Source organism: Quercus robur, chromosome 9, assembly GCF_932294415.1.
Source record: "Quercus robur chromosome 9, dhQueRobu3.1, whole genome shotgun sequence".
Lineage (NCBI taxonomy): Eukaryota > Viridiplantae > Streptophyta > Magnoliopsida > Fagales > Fagaceae > Quercus > Quercus robur.
The window spans coordinates 30,255,074-30,277,351 of record NC_065542.1 but is presented as its reverse complement, the minus strand read 5'-3'; the positions used below and the strand labels follow the sequence as shown (position 1 = coordinate 30,277,351).

The 22,278-nt window shown below is 30.7% G+C and overlaps 1 protein-coding gene across 2 annotated transcripts in view; it reads left to right on the top strand.

The window, feature by feature from the left end:
• LOC126700506 (putative wall-associated receptor kinase-like 16) overlaps window positions 1-22,278 on the top strand; it is a 55,058-nt gene that overhangs the window by 30,548 nt on the left and 2,232 nt on the right. The window contains exons 1-2 of one of the 2 annotated variants that reach the window (XM_050398682.1): window positions 16,820-18,016; window positions 19,560-19,754. The exons of the other annotated variant lie outside the window; for it this stretch is intronic. Coding sequence (XP_050254639.1) covers window positions 17,173-18,016; window positions 19,560-19,754 — 1,039 coding nt within the window. The 5' untranslated portion in view covers window positions 16,820-17,172. Of the gene's footprint in view, window positions 1-16,819; window positions 18,017-19,559; window positions 19,755-22,278 lie in introns of those variants that run through there. 2 annotated transcript variants of the gene reach the window in all.

Below are 22,278 nucleotides of genomic sequence, written 5' to 3'. Positions count from 1 at the left end.
CTTTTTTTGGCTTTTGGAATTGCCCTTGGCCCCTTTGGTCACGTTGTGTCTGCTAAACAACATGACTGAATACTAAATGCAAGAATTATAGTTATACATTTGCTACTTTTTTTCTCTCTTTCTTCTTCTTTTTCTTTTTCTTTTTCTTTCCTTTTTTTTTTTTTTTTTTGTATTTGTTTGAAAACCGCTTATTTAATATTTTACTAAAAATATAGTAAAATATACTTGTGCTTTAAAATAGATAAAATAATTTTTTAAATTGGTAAAAACTAAATTTTTTTTGCTCCCTTCCTGTGAATGCACTGGTACAAAGATTGTATTGCTAACTTTTGATAGTCTGCACTGTGGTTCAGATATTGATGAGTGCAAAAATTCGAGAAATGCTAAGGACACACACTTTTGCACAATTTTGATCACAACTCACCACATGGCGAGTTGTGATTGGTTGGAGTGTGTCCTCACATTATCCACTAATACACTCTAACCAATAACAACTCGCCACATGGCGAGTTGTGGCACAAAATTGTGCAAAAGTGTGTATTCCTAGCATTTCTCGCAAAAATTCTCCCTTACCCTGCGACAAAAACGAAAGATGCATCAACTTTCATAATTACTATTGTAAGGAGGTACGAACGAGATACAACAGGTTGCCATCGAGTCAGCCAATCTAAGGATATCATTATTGTATTGTGTAATTATATATAGGACTACTATTATTTTTATTATTAACAGAATATTTGTGTGATGCATCATGCGTGGATTAAAATAACAAAAAAATATACATTTAATAAAATTTTTTTACATGTCAAAAAAAAATTATCTTTTTGAAAATCATTTGTAGTCCTAATGATGCCGAATCACAATCAATAAGCTTTGTCACTCAACAAATAGAAATATGCTAAAAAATAACTCAGTTTTAATTAAACAAAACTATAAACTCTTTCAAATAAATATATTCAACTAATAAATTTACATTGAAAGTGATGAAATGTAAATTCGTCAGTCGAAGTAGGCAGATGGAACTTTCTGTCAGCACCAATGTATCCTCAAAAAGGGGTCACCGGTATGGTGCCTGCCACAATGCCTTCGATGCCAAAGTTAGAACAATAAAGCAATTCGCCAAACTCGAAAGTAATAGATATTTTCTTAGAGTATCAGTATGTATGTACCTTATGCTGCCAATGTAAGGACTTTATATATGTGATCTTGACTGCTAGCCGTTGGGGTGTTAATGCCTCTCTTTAGTAACGCCTCCAGCCCAATTATGAGGCTTTTATTAGGCTCCAACGGTCTGTTTTGCTGGTTTCGTAACTACCCAGGTTACTTGCTAGCATCATTGAATGACTTTCCTTTCCTCGTCAGTGATGGCTGTTCGTCGCCAAGGATGACCTCGTCACTAGATTGACTTCGTCAAGGTAATGTGTTCTCATCACTCCCATCAGAAAGCTTAGTAGCTCCTCCCGCAAACACCCCCCCCCCCCCCCCTTCACGATAGAAAGATAAGAAAATGAAAATTTGAGGAGAAAGGGGAAGATAGAATTCTAAAAGCTAGATTATTTATAAAAATAAATATAATAAAACTATAAAATAAAATAAAATAAAAAAAGCTAATTGCTAAATAATTTGCAAAAAAAAAAAAAAAATTTGAGACAAATACACACTACAATTTTTTGGTCCTCATATATTTTTAGTTTCAATTTTCGTCTTATACATTTATTTATGTCAATCTCATCTTTAAAACTTCCAAAAGAAGTTCCTTTAATTTTTCAATTCTTTCCCTCAACTCAATATGAAGTCATTTTTATGCCTATAAGTTGATTTAGTTAAAGATAAAATTGATTTGATTTTTAAAATTGAGGGATGAAATTACATAATTAATAAAAAAGAGATAAAATTGATAAAATACAGTATATGATTGAGAAAGAAATTGAAACTTAGTAAGGTATAATATGGCCAACATAATGCTCTCAATCCATTTAACCAGTACCTTCCCTTTGCTCTCTTCCATGCTCTTTCAAATTTTCTTCCTATCAAACCATCAAAAACTATTAAATATGTCACTTTCTTTCAACCTAAAGTGACACAAACTCCTCCACCAAACGCACTTATTCTCTTTTTTTTTTTTTCTTTTTTCTTTTTTCCTTTTCTTTGCTGAATTGCCCCGCTTCTTTAAACTAAACGACAAAAGTAGAGTCTGTGATGTAACTGTAGAATCGATCAAAACGGTGAAATATCACCAACTTTATTAGTCACGTTTGTCACACTTTTGTTGGAGAAAGTGACACGGTAATAAAAGAAAGAATCAACGTTATCCTCTTTTTATCTATCTTCTCTGTTTAGTTTTTTCAGTTGGACTCGATTTAAAAGCTAGAATAATAAAACATTCTTTATGGTTATGATTTTTCTCAGCCGAGACATATATGTCATATACTAAAAGGGCACAACCTTTAATTAGCTTTAAACATTTAAAAGTTTTTTTTTTTTTTTTTTGGTTAAACCACCCGGTATCCGGAACCACAGGGGCTCCGACTAAATCCGGATTCGAGCCGGGTAGGACCACAAGGGCGGCAAAGCTCTCCCAACCGAGTTTTAACGCAGCTGCATGCTCAAGGTTCGAACACGAGACCTTGGTTAAGCTAGGACAACCCCTTACCAGTTGACCAACGCGCTCGGTGGTAAACATTTAAAAGTTGAAAAAGAGCTGTTCCTCTTTATTTTCTAGAGACTATCACAAAAAATTGAAGCTCCAATGGCTGCTGTTGAATTTTTATTTTTTTTTTTATTTTTTTTTTAACAATGATATATAACATTCCTCTCACATGATTTTTTATTTTTTATTTTTTTTATGTAACGATGATATATAACATTCCTCTCACATGAGTTCATTCCATGTGAAAGATGTATTACATATCAATGTTGTGCCCAAAGAGTCCCTATAGCACTCTAAAGAATAAATTTGTTGACGATGTAAGAAATTGTCAGTTGTATTCTCGTCTATATTGATGGACGATATTAGGGCTTCTTTAACGATCGATTTACAAATAAAGTCAGAGAAAAGAGGAAAATAACACTAGTATGATGTTGACCAAAGGCCCTCCAATGATCAAGTTAAAAATAGTGAAAAAAACTCAATTAATAATACAATTTGAGAAAATAATATGGCTAGTTTGTAGATATCAGAGTGTCTATTTTTTCTTCCATATGGTATTGGTTTTATAGCATTCATCTTCATTTTGGAAATGAATGTTCTCATTTAGGAATTGAGAAACACTTTCCATAAGTACTAGACATTTATTATCCTTAACGGTCATTCATCTGTTAGGGTTGTACGTTGCTCCTTCATTCTGGACGATTACGAATTTACACACATCATTTGCTATAGTGATTTTCTACATCTAAATAGTCATTATAGCTCTCCAAACCCTGAATTATTTTGTAATTTTTCTCAATACCAACAAACCGTCACAAACACAACCTCAAGAAAATTCTCTCTCTAGGTTCTCTTGAATTTAGCAGGTTGGGTATGGATTAAGTGTAGGGAGAAATAAGTAATGAAATATAGTAATTTTGAGGGAGAAAAAATTAAAAAATAAAAAATAAAAAAAATTATTTTAATAAAATAGAGAAAATATGAGGACATTGTTTAAAAGGGTATATTTGAAAAACTGGTTTGTTTAAATGAAAAATAGGTTTCAAATTCTTCAAGTTTGGACGAAATTTTAAATAGATGATCCTAAACTAAAGCTGGAATCCTGAACTTTGATGTTAAAACTCTTTAGTGTACTATTTCACTTTTTAATAGATTTAATAAATTAAAATAAAAATCCTAATATATTTGTCAATATGATATTCAATATCCAACCCCCTTTTTTTTATAATTCATTATTTCGGGAAAGAGAAATTTAAGAAAGTAGGGGAAAGAGATATCAATTTAAATGAGGATGATGATAGATAAATAATAGCAATAATAAAATAAAATAATGATCTTCATAATAACCATATATGGTTACCACCGCACTCCCTTGGTGCAATGGTCACTCTACAAGTATAAGTGCTTGTGGAATGTGGGGGGCAAGGGCTAGGGTTCAAGTCTCCAGGAGATAGCTTCACACACATATACACTTAGATTATTCTAGAGTAGAATTTTATCTTGTATCAAAAAGAAAAAAACCATATATGGTCATTATGAAGATCATTATATATAAATAATAATAACAATAATTATTATTATATAAATATATTAGTTATTAATCAAATTAGTTGAGTTCAAGGAGAAAAAAAAAATCTTATGTCCTTTTTTACATCTCTTATATTTAAAAAAACAATTTGACAAAAGCATTATAGCAACGTATACATTTTTAATATTTACAATAGAGACATTTATTATTTATAGTTCAAATCATTTTATCGTAACAATCAAATTATAAAAGAAAAAAAATGTTTAAAAATAATAATAAAATATTTTGTTACATAAACGAGGATATTGATTCTCAACTAGGTTCATTGCCCTAACAGGTCAAAGGCAATGCATTTTAAAGTTGGCTCATACTTGACTTTGGATCTATAGTCAAAGGGCCTTAATTATAGTTCGTTTGAGAGTTCGAGTAACGCCGCTCTATAAGATACAATGGCATTCTAGGAGTTTACACATGATAGGTTTTTTTTTTTTTTTTTTTTTTTTTTTTGAAAACATCAGATAATGTTAGGTTATGTAAATGGACAAAACTTATGTACAATATTTTTGGTGCTATTTTTTAGGATCCCTTCTTAAGAAATAGCACCTAAATTCCTAAGAAATAGCACCTAAATACTGTAACTAAGTCTTGCTTTATGTAAATATAGTTTTAATCCTATGTTCACATTTAATGAGTTATTACTTATTAGTTGTTCGCTCCTTTAGACATAAGAACAATGTTGAACCATGTATATTCTTTGCGTTGAAATATTGTTTAAAATTTGCCATGGTATTTTTAAAGAAATTATACATTCTTATCTAATTTTCTTATTCTCAACTAGCAAAGGAATATTGTCCTTTTTAGAAAGGATCGATGTTAGTTGGTTCACCAGTTCTCTTTTAGTTGTGCTTCTTTTTTTTTTTTTTTTTCTTTTTTTGAGATGAAAGAAATTTGATAGTCACTCATAGTATATGTTACTGTAGCAATCGCAACCGCAAACTACACTGTAAATAAAAATTTTATGGTGTCATCTTCTTATGATACATATGTTATATATTTATTTTTCTATTGTGTCAAAATGTTTGCCATTACGAAGGCAATGGTATTAACAAAAGTATAAAGTTAAAATGTTCTACTTGGTGAGAAAATACATGTTTGAGAATGTGCAAGTATCAGCATAATAAGCCTCTTTGTGGTTCTTTTGAGAGGTTCTTGGATAATTCGGGGATGGAAAAGAAGAAAGCACATCAGAATCAAAGAAAAATTCTTTCAACAAAACAGTGGCCTATTGTTAAAACAACAACTCTCTAGTAACCAATGGTCTATCGAGACAACCAAAATCTTTACATCAGAAGAGCTAAAAAAGGCCACTAACAACTACGATGAGAATACAATCCTTGGCCAAGGAGGATATGGAGCAGTGTATAAAGGTACACTATGCAGTTTTATAGATCAATTAGCTATACCTTGGTCATGGAGCTTAATTTATCGGGGCCATATCTAATCCTATTGGAGGTTGGGCCCTTGAGGTTTGTTAACCTTGGGTGTAGTAGGTCTAGATTTTATGGTTAAGGTTGCATATTTTAGGAAGGATCGTAACCTTATGTTAATTCATTTGAGTTTTGAAATAGTTTATGTATAATTGGAGACATATGATTCACAATTGTATCATTTGTAATTGTGTTATAGACCTCTAACTTATACTGTGAAAAGTTCAAAATGTTTACTTATCTTTATCATAAGAAAGAAAAAAAAAAATCCCTTACCATTAATCTTGATGGTTTTTTTTCTTATGCTTTGGACCCGCTTGGGTTTGGGGCGTGACACTTTCTATCGTTTCAACTTATGAAAAATATCTCTGCTAACCATCTATTGGAAGTTTTACTCTCTAATTGCAATAACCTATTAATGGCCATTCCTAGAACTTAGATTAAACACATGCATGGAGAAGTTAATCAATGTGCTGATGCACTGGCTACATTTGGTGCTAACTTAGGTTGCGTTTGGCACTGGCTTAAAAAGCTTTTCTTTTTTCTTTTTTCTTTTTTTCTTTTTTTTTTCTTTTTTTTTTTTTTACTATTTAGCTTATTTTTGCTACTATTCATGGGTCCATTACACTTTTTGGTACTATTTATGGGTCTCACTATACTATTTCAACTACCTTTTAGCTTTATCTACAATACTTTCCACAAAAAGTTTTCATTTTCAACTAAATAAGTTATTCCCAAATGGACTCTTAGACTTTTCTTTTATACTTTTTAATAACCCACTATTTGTGAGAGACCGCGCCCCCGGTCCGTTTTTGGTATTGGGTCAAACCCACGTGTATAGATGGAGTCGTGTTATTGCCTCTGTAGATCCCACATTTTGTACCCCTTATGACTCGGGCCCCTGTTCCCTAATGATACTCAAACTCTAAGGCCCAAGGCTAGTATAGAGCCCAATCAAATATCAAATTGATTTGAGGAATGTTAAAATGAAAAATATAACCATTTAAATAAACAAAAATCTATTTTTGAAAATAAAATACTAAAGTGGCCCTCGGCCCACGTACGTGGGCAGCAGCCTACGTATGTGGGCCAAAGCATACATACATAGGCGCATTCCTATGTATACAACTAGGGTTTTAGAAGCATGGAAAATGCAAGTTTTCTACAATAATGGCTGAGGTTTGGAATGAATCTCATATCGTCTAAGAACCATTCCAAACCCATTTTTTCCACTATAAAAAGCCTTGCATGGTATATTTTCATAACACATAGAAATCTCACGGGAAAAAACCTAAGATTCACTAGAAAAATAGTGAATCAAAAGGGAATTTTTTACAAAACACCCTTAAGTCAATTTTATTTTATTGGGATCTCTTTTGGCCCCAATCCTTTTAGTTTAACGTTGCCAATCGCTTGTTTAATGACTTGTAATAGATTTGATTGAGGGGAACGGTTAAAATCAAAACTTGGGAACTCCTTTTTGAGGTATCAAGCTTCAACCCTTTCTTTTTTATTTTCTATTTTAATCTTGTTTCTTTGCTTAGTTTAGGTTTATGCATGTTTTCTTAGGTTAGTTTTATAGTTCTTTTATGTTCATAGCATGTTTGGTTGCTAGAATTAGGGGTTTTTGTTTATGGTTTGTTTTTTGCTTCACATTTCTGGGTTAGGGTTGTTGAACAAGTCCATGCACGCATGTCGTGAGCATGCGTACGCAAGTTAAACCCTACGTACGCAGGTGTTTGCCTAGAAACCCTAATTCAAATTTCTTAAGTTGTTTGTTTTGTTTGTTTCACATGTTTTGTCTCTTTTTAAATCTTTTTCTTATGTTTATACGTATTTTAGTCTCTGTCTTATATGCTTGTTTGTCTTTAACATGCTTAGATTAGGGTTTTATATTTGTTTCTTGCTTTGATGACATGAACATGCAACATGTCCATTCATGATGCCATAGGTGCTGAGGTGCTGCAAGGTAAGTAAAGGTAAGTCATGTTTTGACATGAACACACATCTTTTGTGATAAACTTTGTATGGTGTTGAACATAAAGGTTTCCATGATTTCATAATGATATGCTTGTTGCCATGCTTAGGTGGCTGCTTTGTTTGATATATGATAAGGTTTCTCATATGTGTTTGGCTCTTTATTACTTTATGGATAGATATGTGTTATGGGATGAATGATGCCATGTTGTATGTTAGATGCATCCTAGCGTGTGTGTGAGTTAGAATACAAGTGTTGAATTCACTTTTAATAATGTTAAAACATAAGACACAATAATGGGAGGCAAACCTTAGGGTTAGGCAATCTTGGGTGTTTAACACCTTCCCAAAAGCATACCTAAACTCCAAACTCATATCTCTGGTAATAAGATCAAAATGTATGATTCCTAAACCATTGCAAAAACTAGGTGGTGATCCAACACCCCTTGTGTCCACAACCTCTCAAAATGGAGGTTCGATTTATTATATTTTCCCCTTTAGATTAAGGATTTTATAATAGAGTTGCCACTTATTTAATTATTGGAAAAAATTAGAAAACAATAATTGAAAAATTCCCCATTTTATTGATTTGAGAATGAATGTACATTGATCATAGGAAGTTACATGGCTTTGGTCCTAAATACAATCTAAGATAAAGTACATGACTTTGTTTTCTAGTTAAAATCTAGAGATTGAAAACTACATGGATAAGCATTTGATCTACTAACCCTTGATCTAAGCTTAAGGGCTACGTTATAAGAAAGGAAGGTATTAGGCACCCACCTTTTCCAGTGAAACTGGTATTCTAGACTATGGTGGCCAACATTCATATCATATAATCCAAATCAATCAATTGCATGTTGAATTTAATGTGTGTGCACATAAATCCTAATTCCCTTTATTAATCATTGCATTTGGATTAAAAATATAAATTCTAATGAATGTATGTGAATGGTGATATCCTGGATTCAAGAAATTGAGAGAATTATGAAACAAACATGTTTTTCATATTTTTGATGTGGATTTAAGATCAAAGTTAGTGTTATGCATGAACATGTGATGAACAACCAAGAACATGTGAAGAACACATATGAACATTTAAGAACATTCAAACATATTCAAGGAATTTAAATAAATACTAGCATGCTCAAATCTTAATTTCATCATAGTAATATAAAAAAACAAGTTAGGGAAAGAAATTATACTTGTATGCAAGATCCACATGATAGAGGAGGAGACTTTTGGTGGAGGTTCTAAGGGTGGAGTAGAAAAGAAGAACTAGGGGAAAGAGAGTGAGTCTCACTTAATACATTGAGTCTTAGGAAGACCAAGATATAACAAGACTACTCTACTTCACTAGAACTTAAGAGATGAGAAAAGATGGTGTTTCTGTGTGCCTTGAAATGGGAGAGGGGGTTTAAATAGTAGTAGTGAAGAAAATATGAATGGAATGTCATTTATTAATCATTATATTTGAATTGAAAAATATAAATTCTAGTGAATATGTGTAAATGGTGATATCCTAGATTCAAGAAATTGAGAAAATTATGAAACAAACATATTTTCCATATTTTTTTATGTGAATTTAAGATCAAAATTAGTGTTATGCATGAACATGTGATAAATAACAAAAAACATATGAAGAATGCATATGAACATTTAAGAACATTCAAACATATTTATGAAATTTAAATAAATACTAGCATATCATAATCTTAATTTCATCATAGTAATTTAAAAAAAAAAAAAAAAAAAAAAAAAAAAAAAAAAAAAAAAACAAGTTAGGGAAATAAATTATACTTGCATGCAAGATCCATACAATGGAGGAGAGGACTCTTGGTGGAGGTCCTAAGGGTGGAGTAAAGAAGAATAACTAGGAGAGGGAGAGTGAGTCTCACTCAATACCTTGAGTCTCAGAAAGACCAAGATGTAACAAGACTACTCTACTTCACTAGAGCTCAAGAGAGAAGAAGAGATGGTGTTTTTGTGTGCCTTGGAATAGAGAAGAGGGAGGGTTTATATAATTATGGTGGAGAAAATATGAATAGAAGGTCATTTAATGAGAGTTGACAAAGGATCAAAGAGAATAATGAACCTAGACCCTATTTCAGTATTTAGAGAAATCTAGTGCATTAAATGTGGAGGTTGGTGGGAGTGATGAATAAACAAAATGACCTAGAATTCGATTTTTTTTCGTAGCTTTTGTAAGAGCTCGCAGAGCCAAGTTAAAAAAAAATTATATCTTACTCAATTCTGATTGGAATTGTCTCATTTTTGTGCTCAAATTGAAGCCTCGAGTGTCTAGTTTCTGGAAAAATTAACCTCACTCATAGATTCAAAATATTTTGAGAGATATCAACAAAATCGTGAGAAAATGTCATTTGTTGGAAAATAATTTCAGCATAATTAACATTAATAGGTCCCAAATTATTTTACAATTAACATTAATAGGCTCCAATCATTTCCATTTCAGACCTAATCAGTTCCAGATTTACTCTAATTAAATAGATAATTACACAAATTACTCATTGAATAATTAATGTTTGATTATCTAATTAATCATGTGTATGCAACCTTACCATAAGATGTAGTCCTAGCCAATCAAATTATGACACGTCATTAATCTCAAATTGATTATAATTACAACCAATTGGAATCAACTATTCATAATCACATATAGTCGGACTCAATTTATGATAGTGCATCTCAGTCATTAAAACTTGATTTGACTTTCAATCTGATGGTCTGATTAGGGTTTATGACCAGCTGATTTGATCGTTACATCATCAAGATCATTTTGATGAAATGAAATTAAGGATCTAATGTCCACAATTATGATGCCTATTTTCCAATGTGAAATTACCCGTTTACCTTCTATGTGAAGTTAAATACAAATTGCAAAGCGTAGTGTCAACACTGTCTATGGTGAAAAATTTGCTAATCATTGATAAGCAGCTAACATTTATAATAGATTTACTTTTATTTTTATTTAGTCTAAGAAAAAAGTGTTTTACATTTTACTTTTCCAAAAAACAAAAAGTGAATCTATTTGTTATTCTCTCTGAGCTCTTCGATGCTCAGTTTGCTCCATATAAGTGCCCGTTTGTTTACACTTTCCTCTAGCAAAACGCACAAACGTGTTTTCTCAAAACAAAAATATTACCATTAGTGGGTTTCTCTTTTTCCTAAATTGCTCATGATTTTTTCTTCTCCTCTATGCTGTTGTGCTGTGGCATCTCGTCTTCTTCTTCTTCTTCTTCTTTTTCTATGTTGCTTTTTCTTCTTCTCTTCTCTCTCTCTCTCTCTCTTCTTTTTTTTTTTTTAATTTTTACGTCTTACATATCTAATCTCAAAAAAACCTTTTGAATTTGGTAAGATAAATGGAAAATATGGAGGAGGAGGAGAGAGAGAGAGAGAGAGAGAGAGTTGTGTGTGTGGGAGCCTTTGTGTGGAGGAAAGTAAAAGAAAAGGAAAATAAAAAGATGAGGAAGAAGTGAACAAGTGGATGAAAAAAAAAAAAAAAAAAAAAAAGAGTTTTTGGTTTTGGGTAAAGCAATGTGGAAGACGAGGGGATAAGAAAAAAGTGAAAGAAAGAAAAAAAAAAGTTTTTGGGTTTGGGTAAAGCAATGTGGAAGAAAATATAGAGAGTAAGAACATAGATTATTTCACAAATATTTTTTTTTCATAATTGTAATGTTATAGAGTATGTAGTAGAGAAAAAATTGTGGGTACATGTATAATCCTAAAAGAACTCATTTAAAAAATAAGTGTTAATAAAATTTTATTTTACAAAGATTAATTTTAAATTAGTATTGTAAAAATATTATGACATTTTATTATATCTCTAAACTTTTTAAATTAGTACTATTTTTCTTTAGAAAAAAAAAAGTACTATTGACAGAATATTTTTATAACAATTTCATAATAAAGTTTACATAGTAAATTGTTATTAGTTCTCATTTAGTCCTACTAGTGATATTTTTTTTTCCTACCATTAACAACTTGTCATATAGACTTTATTGTAAAATTTTGTGAAAATATTGTGTCCATAACTTTCATTAAGAGAGATAATTAAAACAAAGAATTCTCTTTATATATACATTATCATTTTTGGTAATTTACCTCTCAAACTGTCACTTTTATAAGTGTTAGTCATACACTCAATTTAAAAAAAAAAAAAAAAAAAACACATTTTTACAGTTTTTACAAAAAACTCAATTTCATACATCACTTTTTAAAACTCTTACTTTTTCAAAAAATACAATATCAAAAAGCTAAACCAAACTTACCCTAAATTATACGCACGTCACCATAACACATCACTTTCTTTCAACCAAATGACAAACATTGTAGTCCCCACCAACCGAACCACAATCGTTCATTCCACAATTCATTTCACTTTTATTTTTGCTTTTGGAATAAAAACACTGTGGTCCCTATCAAAATGGAAAAATATCACGTACCTTTTTTTGCTTTTGGAATTGCCCTTGGTCCCTTTGGTCACGTTGTGACTTGTGTCTGCTAAACAACATGACTGAATACTAAATGCAAGAATTAAAAACAGCTTATTTAATATTTTGCTGAAAGTATAGTAAAACATTCCTGAGTTTTGAAAATTTTGAAAAAGTAAAAAATATTTGCTAAAAATATAATAAAATATACTTGTATTTTTAAAAATTTTAAAAAGTAAAAAAATATATAAAAAAAATAAGATTTTAAAAAATTATACATAAAAACTAAAATTTATGAGGTAAAAGCTAGAATACCTTATTTGATTTTTATCAGTCACAGTCCATATGCTAAAAGAACGTCAGCAAGTATTAAAACACTCGATTATAAGGACGTCAGCAATGACTTTATGCTAGACTTCAAGTCTTCTTTCCTCTCTTTTCTTTTACTAGGCGGGGGGAGTCGAGGTCTTCATTTGCAGAAAAAGTCATCAATCCTCCTCTTTTTTTTTTTCTTTTTTCTTTTTTCTTTTTTCTTTTTTTAATTTTATGACTCATCAATCCTATGTTGTACACTTATAATTCTTGTCTATACATTCAGCAACAAAAGAAAAAAGGGTTAATTGTAGAAATTCACCTTAAAGATGTATGGGGTCATTGTATTTTGCTATCTGAAAAATGCTAATTTACTCCAAACAAATATTTAAAATCCTAAACCATGCTTTTTTTACAGCTTAATCACTTTTAAGATAAACTAACAATTTAGGTGCCGTTTGGATTCAGCGTTTTTTGTTGAATCCAAAGTTGCGTTTTTCCACTTTTTTTTTTTTCCCCCTCACTTCATGCGTTCCAAGGGACAACCAGCACTGTTCATGCATTAAAAAATATTAAAAATGGGTCTCATGATACTATTCACATATATAAAAATTATTTTGCTACAGTACTTTCAGTTTTCAATTTCAGTAACAATAAGTTCAATCCAAACGGACCCTTAATCTAATATAAATTATTAGCCAATTTACATAAAAACAATAACTAAGCTATAACAAGCACAATATATAAAAGGAAATATGAAAATAAGGGAAAAGTATGCAAACCAAAGATAAATATCAAGAAGTGTTGAGGAAAACTCAAATCTCGAAGCAGAAAAACCTCTCTCCAAACCATATTGTTGGAAATCTCCACTAGACAATATAGTTGCAGAACATAGGACACTATGAACCTTCCAAACCCATAAACCTAGTGTACTTGAGCCCTCTAAACTCCAGCTAGCAAACAGCCTCACTGAGCCCTTTCTCCTTCTAATTTACCAGAGACCCTCTATTGAAGCGCCAATGGAGAAATCATAAAATAAATTGGATTTTGAAGGTGGTTTCCTAAGTTTCCAAAAACTTCATTCACAGTTCACAAGGCATTGTGTATTGGTGTGAGATGAAGGGAATACATATCTCAATCAAAGATTAAAAGAGATGGAAAAGAGATGTAGAGTGTTTTTGCTCAAAAACTAAAAGCTCTCTCTCTCTTTTCTTAAAAATGTGGCCCCTTGGATATTCAACTTATGTTCTAGAGTTTGCTATAACCCTTCTCTAAAGGCCCAACCATACACAATAGCTCATAGCGTGTGTATTGGCAGAATTACAGTGGACAGAAAAAGTTCAAAGAACAGAGTACACTAGTTGTGCAACTCGTGACCTTGTTGTGGCCTGGCTAGTCGTGAGATGATCACGACTTGCCTAATCAACACTCTAATCCTGGCTTTTTGTCACGTGTCATTCGTGTGCAGATCAGGTCGCCTGATGTCACAAGATAACTTTGAATGTAGCTTTCACAAAAGTAAAGGGGCTCAAGTACAATCTACCTCAAATACATCTAAGTCCCAAAAATATATATTAAAATAATTAAAAAAATACATACAAATTTGTCACTAAATAAAGTCAATTAACATAGACTTTTCACTATCTAAACTCTAAGAACTTGTAATCAAGACCTTTAATAATAAAATTGATTAAATAGGGGTATGAAAGAATTGTTCTCATCAAAATTATAATTGATATGAGTGTGCTTAAGGTATTAAGTTGTTGTCTAAAAACAAAAGTTCTCTTACTGGTTTATGATGTCTTTATTGATGTCTTTGGGTTAATTGATGATCTTTATAAATTATATTAACTACTTAAGAAATCATCTCAATGTGTTTGGTACAATAGCAGGAGAAACTATGTATTGAAACCCTTAGATGCATGAAGGGAGATAATTAGTTAATTCATCGTAATACATTTGCATTAATTGATAGTAATGTATATATTGTTTAGCTTTGACCATATAGACTATATGACAGAATAATTGGAGTTATTTTAGCATGTTGCAGACAAGTTCATTCTGTTAAAACGTACCGTTTACTCTCTCTTTTTTTCCCTTTTAATTCAATTAAGCTAACAAAAGGATAGACATCTGGCAGACTAGCACATGGACAAAGGAAGAGGCATCGCTAGAGACAATGTTTAGCAAGTCAGATAATTCATGCTACTTGAAATTCTACTTTCAGAGATTGAGGCAGACCATCGAAGGCCCTGCATAGGTGAGAAATCATGTAACCCCCCATATTTTAAAGAGAATTAAATATCCGACTTTAAACTTCTATGAGAGTTTTGCAAATAAATTCAACTTTTAAACTAAAAAAATAGAAAGAACCGATATTGTGTGAAAATTTTGGGAAATAACTTACACATGCATTTTTAACTGATATCGTGACTTTAAGTGACGATTTTATTCTAAAACGTGCGCATATGTAAACACACCTAACACCCCATAAGAATTCACCCTGAATCGTGTGAAAATTGAATAGGTGTAATGTACCCCCAGGTCTTGGGGTTGTCAGTTAAAAGACCATGTCTTATTACTGCCAAACTTTTACCCTCATCAGTGAGAATATCAATTACATGACATGGTATTATTTTTTATATCAATAAAAGAACAATTTTTAAAATGTTAATGGATTCCAACTTAATAATGACTACCTATATCAAAAGTATCCGAATGACACTGTTGTCAGTGTTGTGTAGACTTCGGTGATAGAATGTTTGCGACATACTGCTTTAATTGAAAAAGTCTTCAGTATTTTGAACGTTTGTTAAAATAATAGTGAATAATGTTTAAAGCTCTAGATTTATAGAGCGTGAACAATAAATTTCAGATTTAAAAAAAAAAAAAATTCAAATTTTAGCTTACATTAAGGGTGTGTTTGTTTGAATGTGAAATAAATTATGGATGAAAAACTTTGGAAAAAAATAGGAAGAAAAAAAAATTTTAGAGTGTATTTGGTTGGGTGAAGAGAAAGGAAAATAAATGATGAAACATAGGTGTTTTCTCTCCGAGTTTACCAAAAAGTTTTCTCACCAAAATAAGGATAAAACTAAAGAAAGAAAATATGGCTATTTAATGGATAAAAATGAAGTGCACATGGGCAATTCGTCCAATTACCTTCTTTTAATTTTTGTGCTTTCCTCAGCACTTCTTCCTTTTTCTTTTTCTTTTTTCTTTTTTTCCTGAATGTTGCCTTTTCTTTTTTTCTTTTTTCTTTTTTAATTTCTTGAGCTATGATAGTTGTTTTGTTTTTCTTTTCTTTTTTTGGTTTTTTTGGGACAAGATTTTTATTTTTTAATAAATTGGGTGATTGCTTTTATTTTTTGGTCACTTTTTTGTTTTAATTGGCCATCATTTTTAACAAGGGTATATGAGTAAATTTTTGCGACATACTGCTTTGATTGAAAAAGTCTTCAATATTTTGAATGTTTGTTAAAATAATAGTGAATAATGTTTAAAGCTCTAGATTTATAGAGCATGAACAATAAATTTTAAATTTTAAAAAAAAATCAAATTTTAGTTTATATTAATGGTGTGTTTATTTGGAGGTGAAATAGAATGGATGGAAAACTTTGGAGAAAAAATAGGAAGAAAAAACTTTTTTGAAGTGTGTTTGGTTGGGTGAAGAGGAAGAAAAATAAATTGTGAGTTTTAGGTGTTTTCTCTCTAAGTCTATCAAAAAATTTTCTCACCAAAATAGAGAGAACTAAAGGGAGAAAATAAGACTATTTAATGGTGAAAATGCCCATATGCAAATGGACATGGACAATTCGTCCAATTACTTTCTTCTTTCTCTTCTTCTTTTTTTTTTATTTTATTTTATTTTTTATTTTATCTTTAAAAAATTTTTGTGCTTTCCTGAGCACTTCTTCCTTCTTCTTTTTTTTCTTTTTTTCTTTTCCCTTTCCTGAATATTGCCTTTTTTTTCTTTTTCTTTTTTAATTTCTTGGGCTGTGATAGTTTTTTTTTTTTTTTTTTGTTTAACAAGATATGATTTTTTTTAGGGACATGATTTTTATTTTTTAATAAATTGGGTGATTGCTTCTTTTTTTTGGGTCACTTTTTTGTTTTAATTGGCCATCATTTTTTAACAAGGGTATATAAATAAATTTATACAAACTCACTTTTTTCATCCCTCTACTTTTCTACTCCCAACTAAATAAAAATTAGATAAATTAAAATAATTTCTGTGCTCTCACTTTTTTATCTTCCTACCATTTTCTATCCTTCCACTTTTCCGTAAGTCCAACCAAATAGAGAAGAATTTTATGGGACATAGAAAGCTCTCTACGTTCTTGCCAGCAGACACCCCCTTTTATTTTCTTTTTCTTTTTTTTCTTTTCCCAAAAAAAAAAAAAAAAACACTTTATCGCTCCTAAAGCTCTTTTTGGATTTTGTTAAAGAACAACTAAACGAGCTCTAAATTGAATTGAAAAGGTAAATTTAGTAATTTAGCACGAGCTTCTCAATAATTCTATCACTATTCCGGATAACATAGGATCCTCTAACTCCTATTCTTTATGCCTCTCTCTCTCTCTCTCTCGCTTTTGGCCAATAATTGATCACCCAAGCGACCCATGTATACACCTACATTCAGTGCCAGCTAGTCTCCCCAAAGAGTTACTTGCCTTCTATAAAGTTGGCCATTCTAGGCTGTCTATAGCACAAATTAAGACAGTCTAAATTTTACAAAAGAACAGAGACACCGAAAAAGGCAAAACCATGGCTTTACATGGACTGCTTTTGCACCAACGATTGCTACTTTTGTTGATAATTTCAGCAGTAACAGCAGCATTTCAACTCGATCCGAGATGCCAAAGCCAAATGAATTGTGGAAGTGTTAAAATCCCCTACCCGTTTGGAACAAGCTGGGGTTGCTACCTTGATGAATCTTTTCACATCGATTGTAAAAACATGTCTGGGATTCCAAAACCAGTTCTGGCCAATACTAACATAGAAGTCCTCAACATATCACTCGATGATGGTGAGCTGCTAGTCTCAAACCCTTTAACCCGTCTTTGTTTCAACAATGGTTCTTCACTATCACAGATGCAGAGCATATGGTCAAAGTTTCCCATCTCAGACAGGAAGAACATATTCATTGCTGTTGGTTGTGACATATTTGCGTATGTTAAAGCTTCAGGTATCTATCCGAGTGCATGCATATCAAGCTGTGACCGTAGTAGCAGTGACGTTAAATGGCCTTGCTCTGGCAAGGGCTGTTGTGAGACTTCTATACCACAAGGAGTAGTAAATTTCTATGTGGATATCTCTCCCTTTAATGGCATGGAATCCCACGACAATTCATGTGTTTACGCTTTTGTAGTGAAAAAAGAGGAATTTAACACCTCTTCAGATCTTCAAAATTTACAAAATATATCAACCGTTCCTGTGGTGCTTGATTGGACAATTGCAAATAAGACATGCGAAGATCCTAGAAATCTAAAAGGCTATGTATGTAAGGCAAATAATAGTGAATGTTCCAATTCAACCAACGGTCCTGGGTATTTTTGCAGGTGCCCCTCAGGTTTTGAAGGGAACGCATACATCGATAAAGCTTGCACAGGTACTACCTAATATATATATTAGTTTTTTTTTTAACAAAGTTTCAACTTGTGACTTTTTTGTTTTGTTTTTGGTTGATAAGTATGAAATTAATTGAAAATGTAAAAGTTGATTCTAAAATTCGTGACCGCATCAATTGATTAGGATATATTATTATTAATTAGGATATATATAGTTCAATTATAGTTAATTTTAGGTAAAACTCTATTAGCTAAATTTTAAAAAGTTTAAAATTTTACTCCAACTAAAATTATATTTCAAAAAAAATTCAAGAATTTTAAAATGTAATTTAAAATTTATTTCAATTATTTTGATCAATTATAATTTTGTATTTTAATATAGTAAAATTTACACATTGCTTACCATATGGCAAGTGGTTCAATATATATTTGCATTTTGGTAATTTAATTTAGATCAAACTCTATTAAAGTTTCAAATGGTTCACTAAAGTTTCAATAATATTTTTGAAATATATATTTATTTTATATAAAAATTTTAATTAATTTGTGCTATTTTAATATAATAAAATTTACAGATATATGTTTCCATTTCGATAATTTTATCTTTTATTTCTTTAATCTCATTTTAATTTTGGTTTGTTATAAATTTTGAAATACTTTTCTTTATTTTGGATATTAGAGTGAAATTTTGGATTTTGATGTGATTTGGTTTTTTCATTTTGGTTTTGAATCATGTTTTATTAGATTTTGTGTCAAAGTGTTTGTTTCATTCCCCCCACCCCCCCTTAATTTATAAAATTTTCGATCTGCAACATGTTTTTTGGTTATAGATTGAAGAAGTTTGGATTTTAAGAAAGTTTGTTTTGGGTAATAATTATAATTTTCAAATGTACTTTGATGACGCACTTAATTCCGTAATTAAATATTGTTTGGGAATGATTATTTATCTCTTTCTCTTTTAGAGTTCTTGAGAAAATAAAATATTCATCTTGATAATAGAGAAATTAATTTTAGTTATAATGTATATATAAGTGTTAACTTTAAGGAAAAAAAGTTTATGCAACGCAAAGGTTAGCGACTAGCATATATAAAACTGAAAACGTTTGAATTTTTTAATTGAATTTATAATAGTTTGTCACATTATCTTTTAATTTTTTATAATTTTACATATCATTATTCTGATATATATTTTTAATTAAGTGTTGAAATCTATTTTATATTTAAGTACTAACACATCAGAATCTTGTCACATCATATTTTTTAAAAATATTATAATATATAGTTTCATAAAAACTTAATCATAATAAAAACATATTAACAAAAAAGGGAAAAAGTTGTTAATATTCCCAATTCTCCATGCATTACACTAGTTATTGACTAACTATGAATATTGCAACTTGTTAAAAGTACGTGGTTAATTGGTTAAATTAACTATATTCCAATAATTTAAGTTTTTGAGACAATCAACAATTTAATATAGTATCAGAATAAAAAGCAATATTATCCATTTCTTCCCTAAAGAAAAACCTAAAGGAGCACAAAGGTTGTTCATGTTCTGATACATGGTCTGCAACTGTGTTTCAGATATTGATGAATGCAAATCAAACCCATGCTACCAGGACCAAATATGCAATAACACTAATGGGGGTCACAATTGCACTTGTTGGGAGGGGTACGAACCAATACACGAAGAGAATGGAAAGGGCGACCGAACAGTACGAACAGGCTGTCAACGCATCCCTGGCAACCAACTTATTAAGACATCTATCGTTGCACTGTGTAAGTATAATAATACATATAAGAATTGTTTTATTATTATTATTAACTTACCCTCAAATTTAGATTGATACCAATCAGGTTCAATAAATTTCAAAAGTGATTAATTTGGTTTCTAAAATTAACTTAGTTCCTAAACATTTGTTAGTCATTTTTTGTTCTCTATCTTAAGGACTAAGGTAATGAATTTACTCTTGTACTATTATTATTATTATTATTATTATTAACAGAATACTCAATTTTATATAGTCAAACTCATCCTTCAACTTTTAAAATAAATTCAATTTTATGCATAGAAGTTGTTTTAGTTAAAAGATAAATTTGAAATCAATTAATTTAAAATTGAGATAATATAAAAGATACAAATTGAAACTGACAAAAAGTATAATTTGGCCAACAAAATATCGATCTTTTTTTTTTTTTTTCATGCTCTCTCACTTTTTCTTTCTGATAATGCACTATGACTACATGTCACTTTCTTTCAAGTTTCAACCAAAGGAGAAACACAGACTTCCCTAGTCCCCACCTGCTACAATACCCGACAATATGTCACGTACCGCTTCTTTTTTTCTTCTTTTTTGACAAAACGTATCGCTTCTTTAAACAAAACGACATATTTACACAAGTCAAAGTCTGCGATGTATCGATCCAAAGATTCCAAACAGAGAAATATCACGAAACTTTTTATATTCTTATTATGGATTGCCATTGCCCATTGGCCTCTTTCTCCGGTCACGTAACTCACGTTGTCTGCTGGACACCAGAATCATCGTTATCATCTCTCTAATTTTTATTTTTTTTTAAGTAAAGTTATCCTCTGTGATGTAATGATTTAATCTACCATAAAAGAATCTATATGATTTTTCTCAGCCAGCCCATTAAATAAATAAAGAAAACTTTTAAGAATGAATGAAGTGTAAGAGCATGCAATTGCAAATTATATCATATTTTACCATTTAAAGATATACTTTATCTATTATAACCTTGATTTTGAAACTCAGACCATTTAATGAAACAAAAATTTGAAGATGTTCAAAATTTTTGAGGTCAGAGTCAAACTGTAATGTGTCATTTAATTTTTTTAATATATTTGATATTTAAATTGGTTTAAATTTATTAATTTTTCATTCCTAACCAACAAGATATGTGTGGCCCAATAGTTTGCATGATGGACATGTTATTTCACTTGCTGAGAGCATGTTTAAGTCCTGCCAGCAGAATTGGGTTCTTATAGGACCAATTCCCAGTTAACCTAGTCAAACCAATCGGTCTGATTCGAATTTAAAAACAATAATTATAATATCTTACTTTACAATACACTCAATATCTCAATTTTTATTTTATCATGCAAACACATTAAAATAATATATCTACGCTATAAAATAATATAACCCAAAATCATCTCTTCTCTCCCATCTCTCTCCTCTCTCTAATTTTTGTCTCTCTTCCTTATTGACTCTTACTTTCTTTCTTTATCTCAACCACCTCCAGCACAGCTGTCAGTTCAAACTCAAACATTATACCCAAGTGAAACCCAATTACCCAAACAAAAACTCAAAGCCAATACCCAAATAAATCCCAAAATCCAAATAAAACCCACCAATCACTGCCACCACCACCACCATGAACAAACCCAAAAAAAGCTAATGAAACTCAAACAAACCACCACTGCCTCACTGCCCATCACCCACCACCACCAACATAAAGCCCACAAATGACCAACAAAACCCAAGCTACTGCCACCAATCCAGGAACATCACTGAAATCAGAACCACCAAAATCCAACAAAATTGGAACCACCAAAATTGAAAACTACTTGGAACCACTGAAACCCAGATAGAAGCCCAGATGCTGATGCTCTAACGAAAATATTTTATATTTCCATGAGAATATCCGGATAGAGTGTGAAATGACATAAATGCAAATGTCCCAAATTTTATTCACCAGACATCGTCGTTAGTGTGAAAAATGACTTAGATCTCTATGTTGGAGGGGATTAGGAGGTTTCAACTAAATTAAATGTTGAGATTCAAGTAATAGTTCAATTATAATTATATCTTTTATTGTGTTTTATCTATGTGGTTCTAAACACCAATATTGAAATTCAGGGTTTTAACGTTTAAAACTCTTTATTTCAAATGAATATGATAAATGATGATGATATTCATAATATTAACAGTGATTAAATAAATTTTAGCACTAAATTGAATTAATTGAGTTCATGAAAATACAAAACTTCTCAATTATATCCTCTGATATCATCTCTTTTATATATATATATATATATATATATTTTTTTTTTTTTTTTTTTTTTTTTTTTTTTTCAATCCGTTACCTAACTGAGGTATCAACTTCAAAGCATTTTATCTTATAATTTGTCAAACGCTCTAAAAGCTAAAACTATTTTTAGTTATTTATTTAAAAATAAAAAATAAATAAAACTTAAACTCTACTATCAAAACAGACCCTTAAGGTTAGACTTGAGGGTTGGTTTTTTGTTTTTCAATTGACTTGGTGAGAAGTTGAG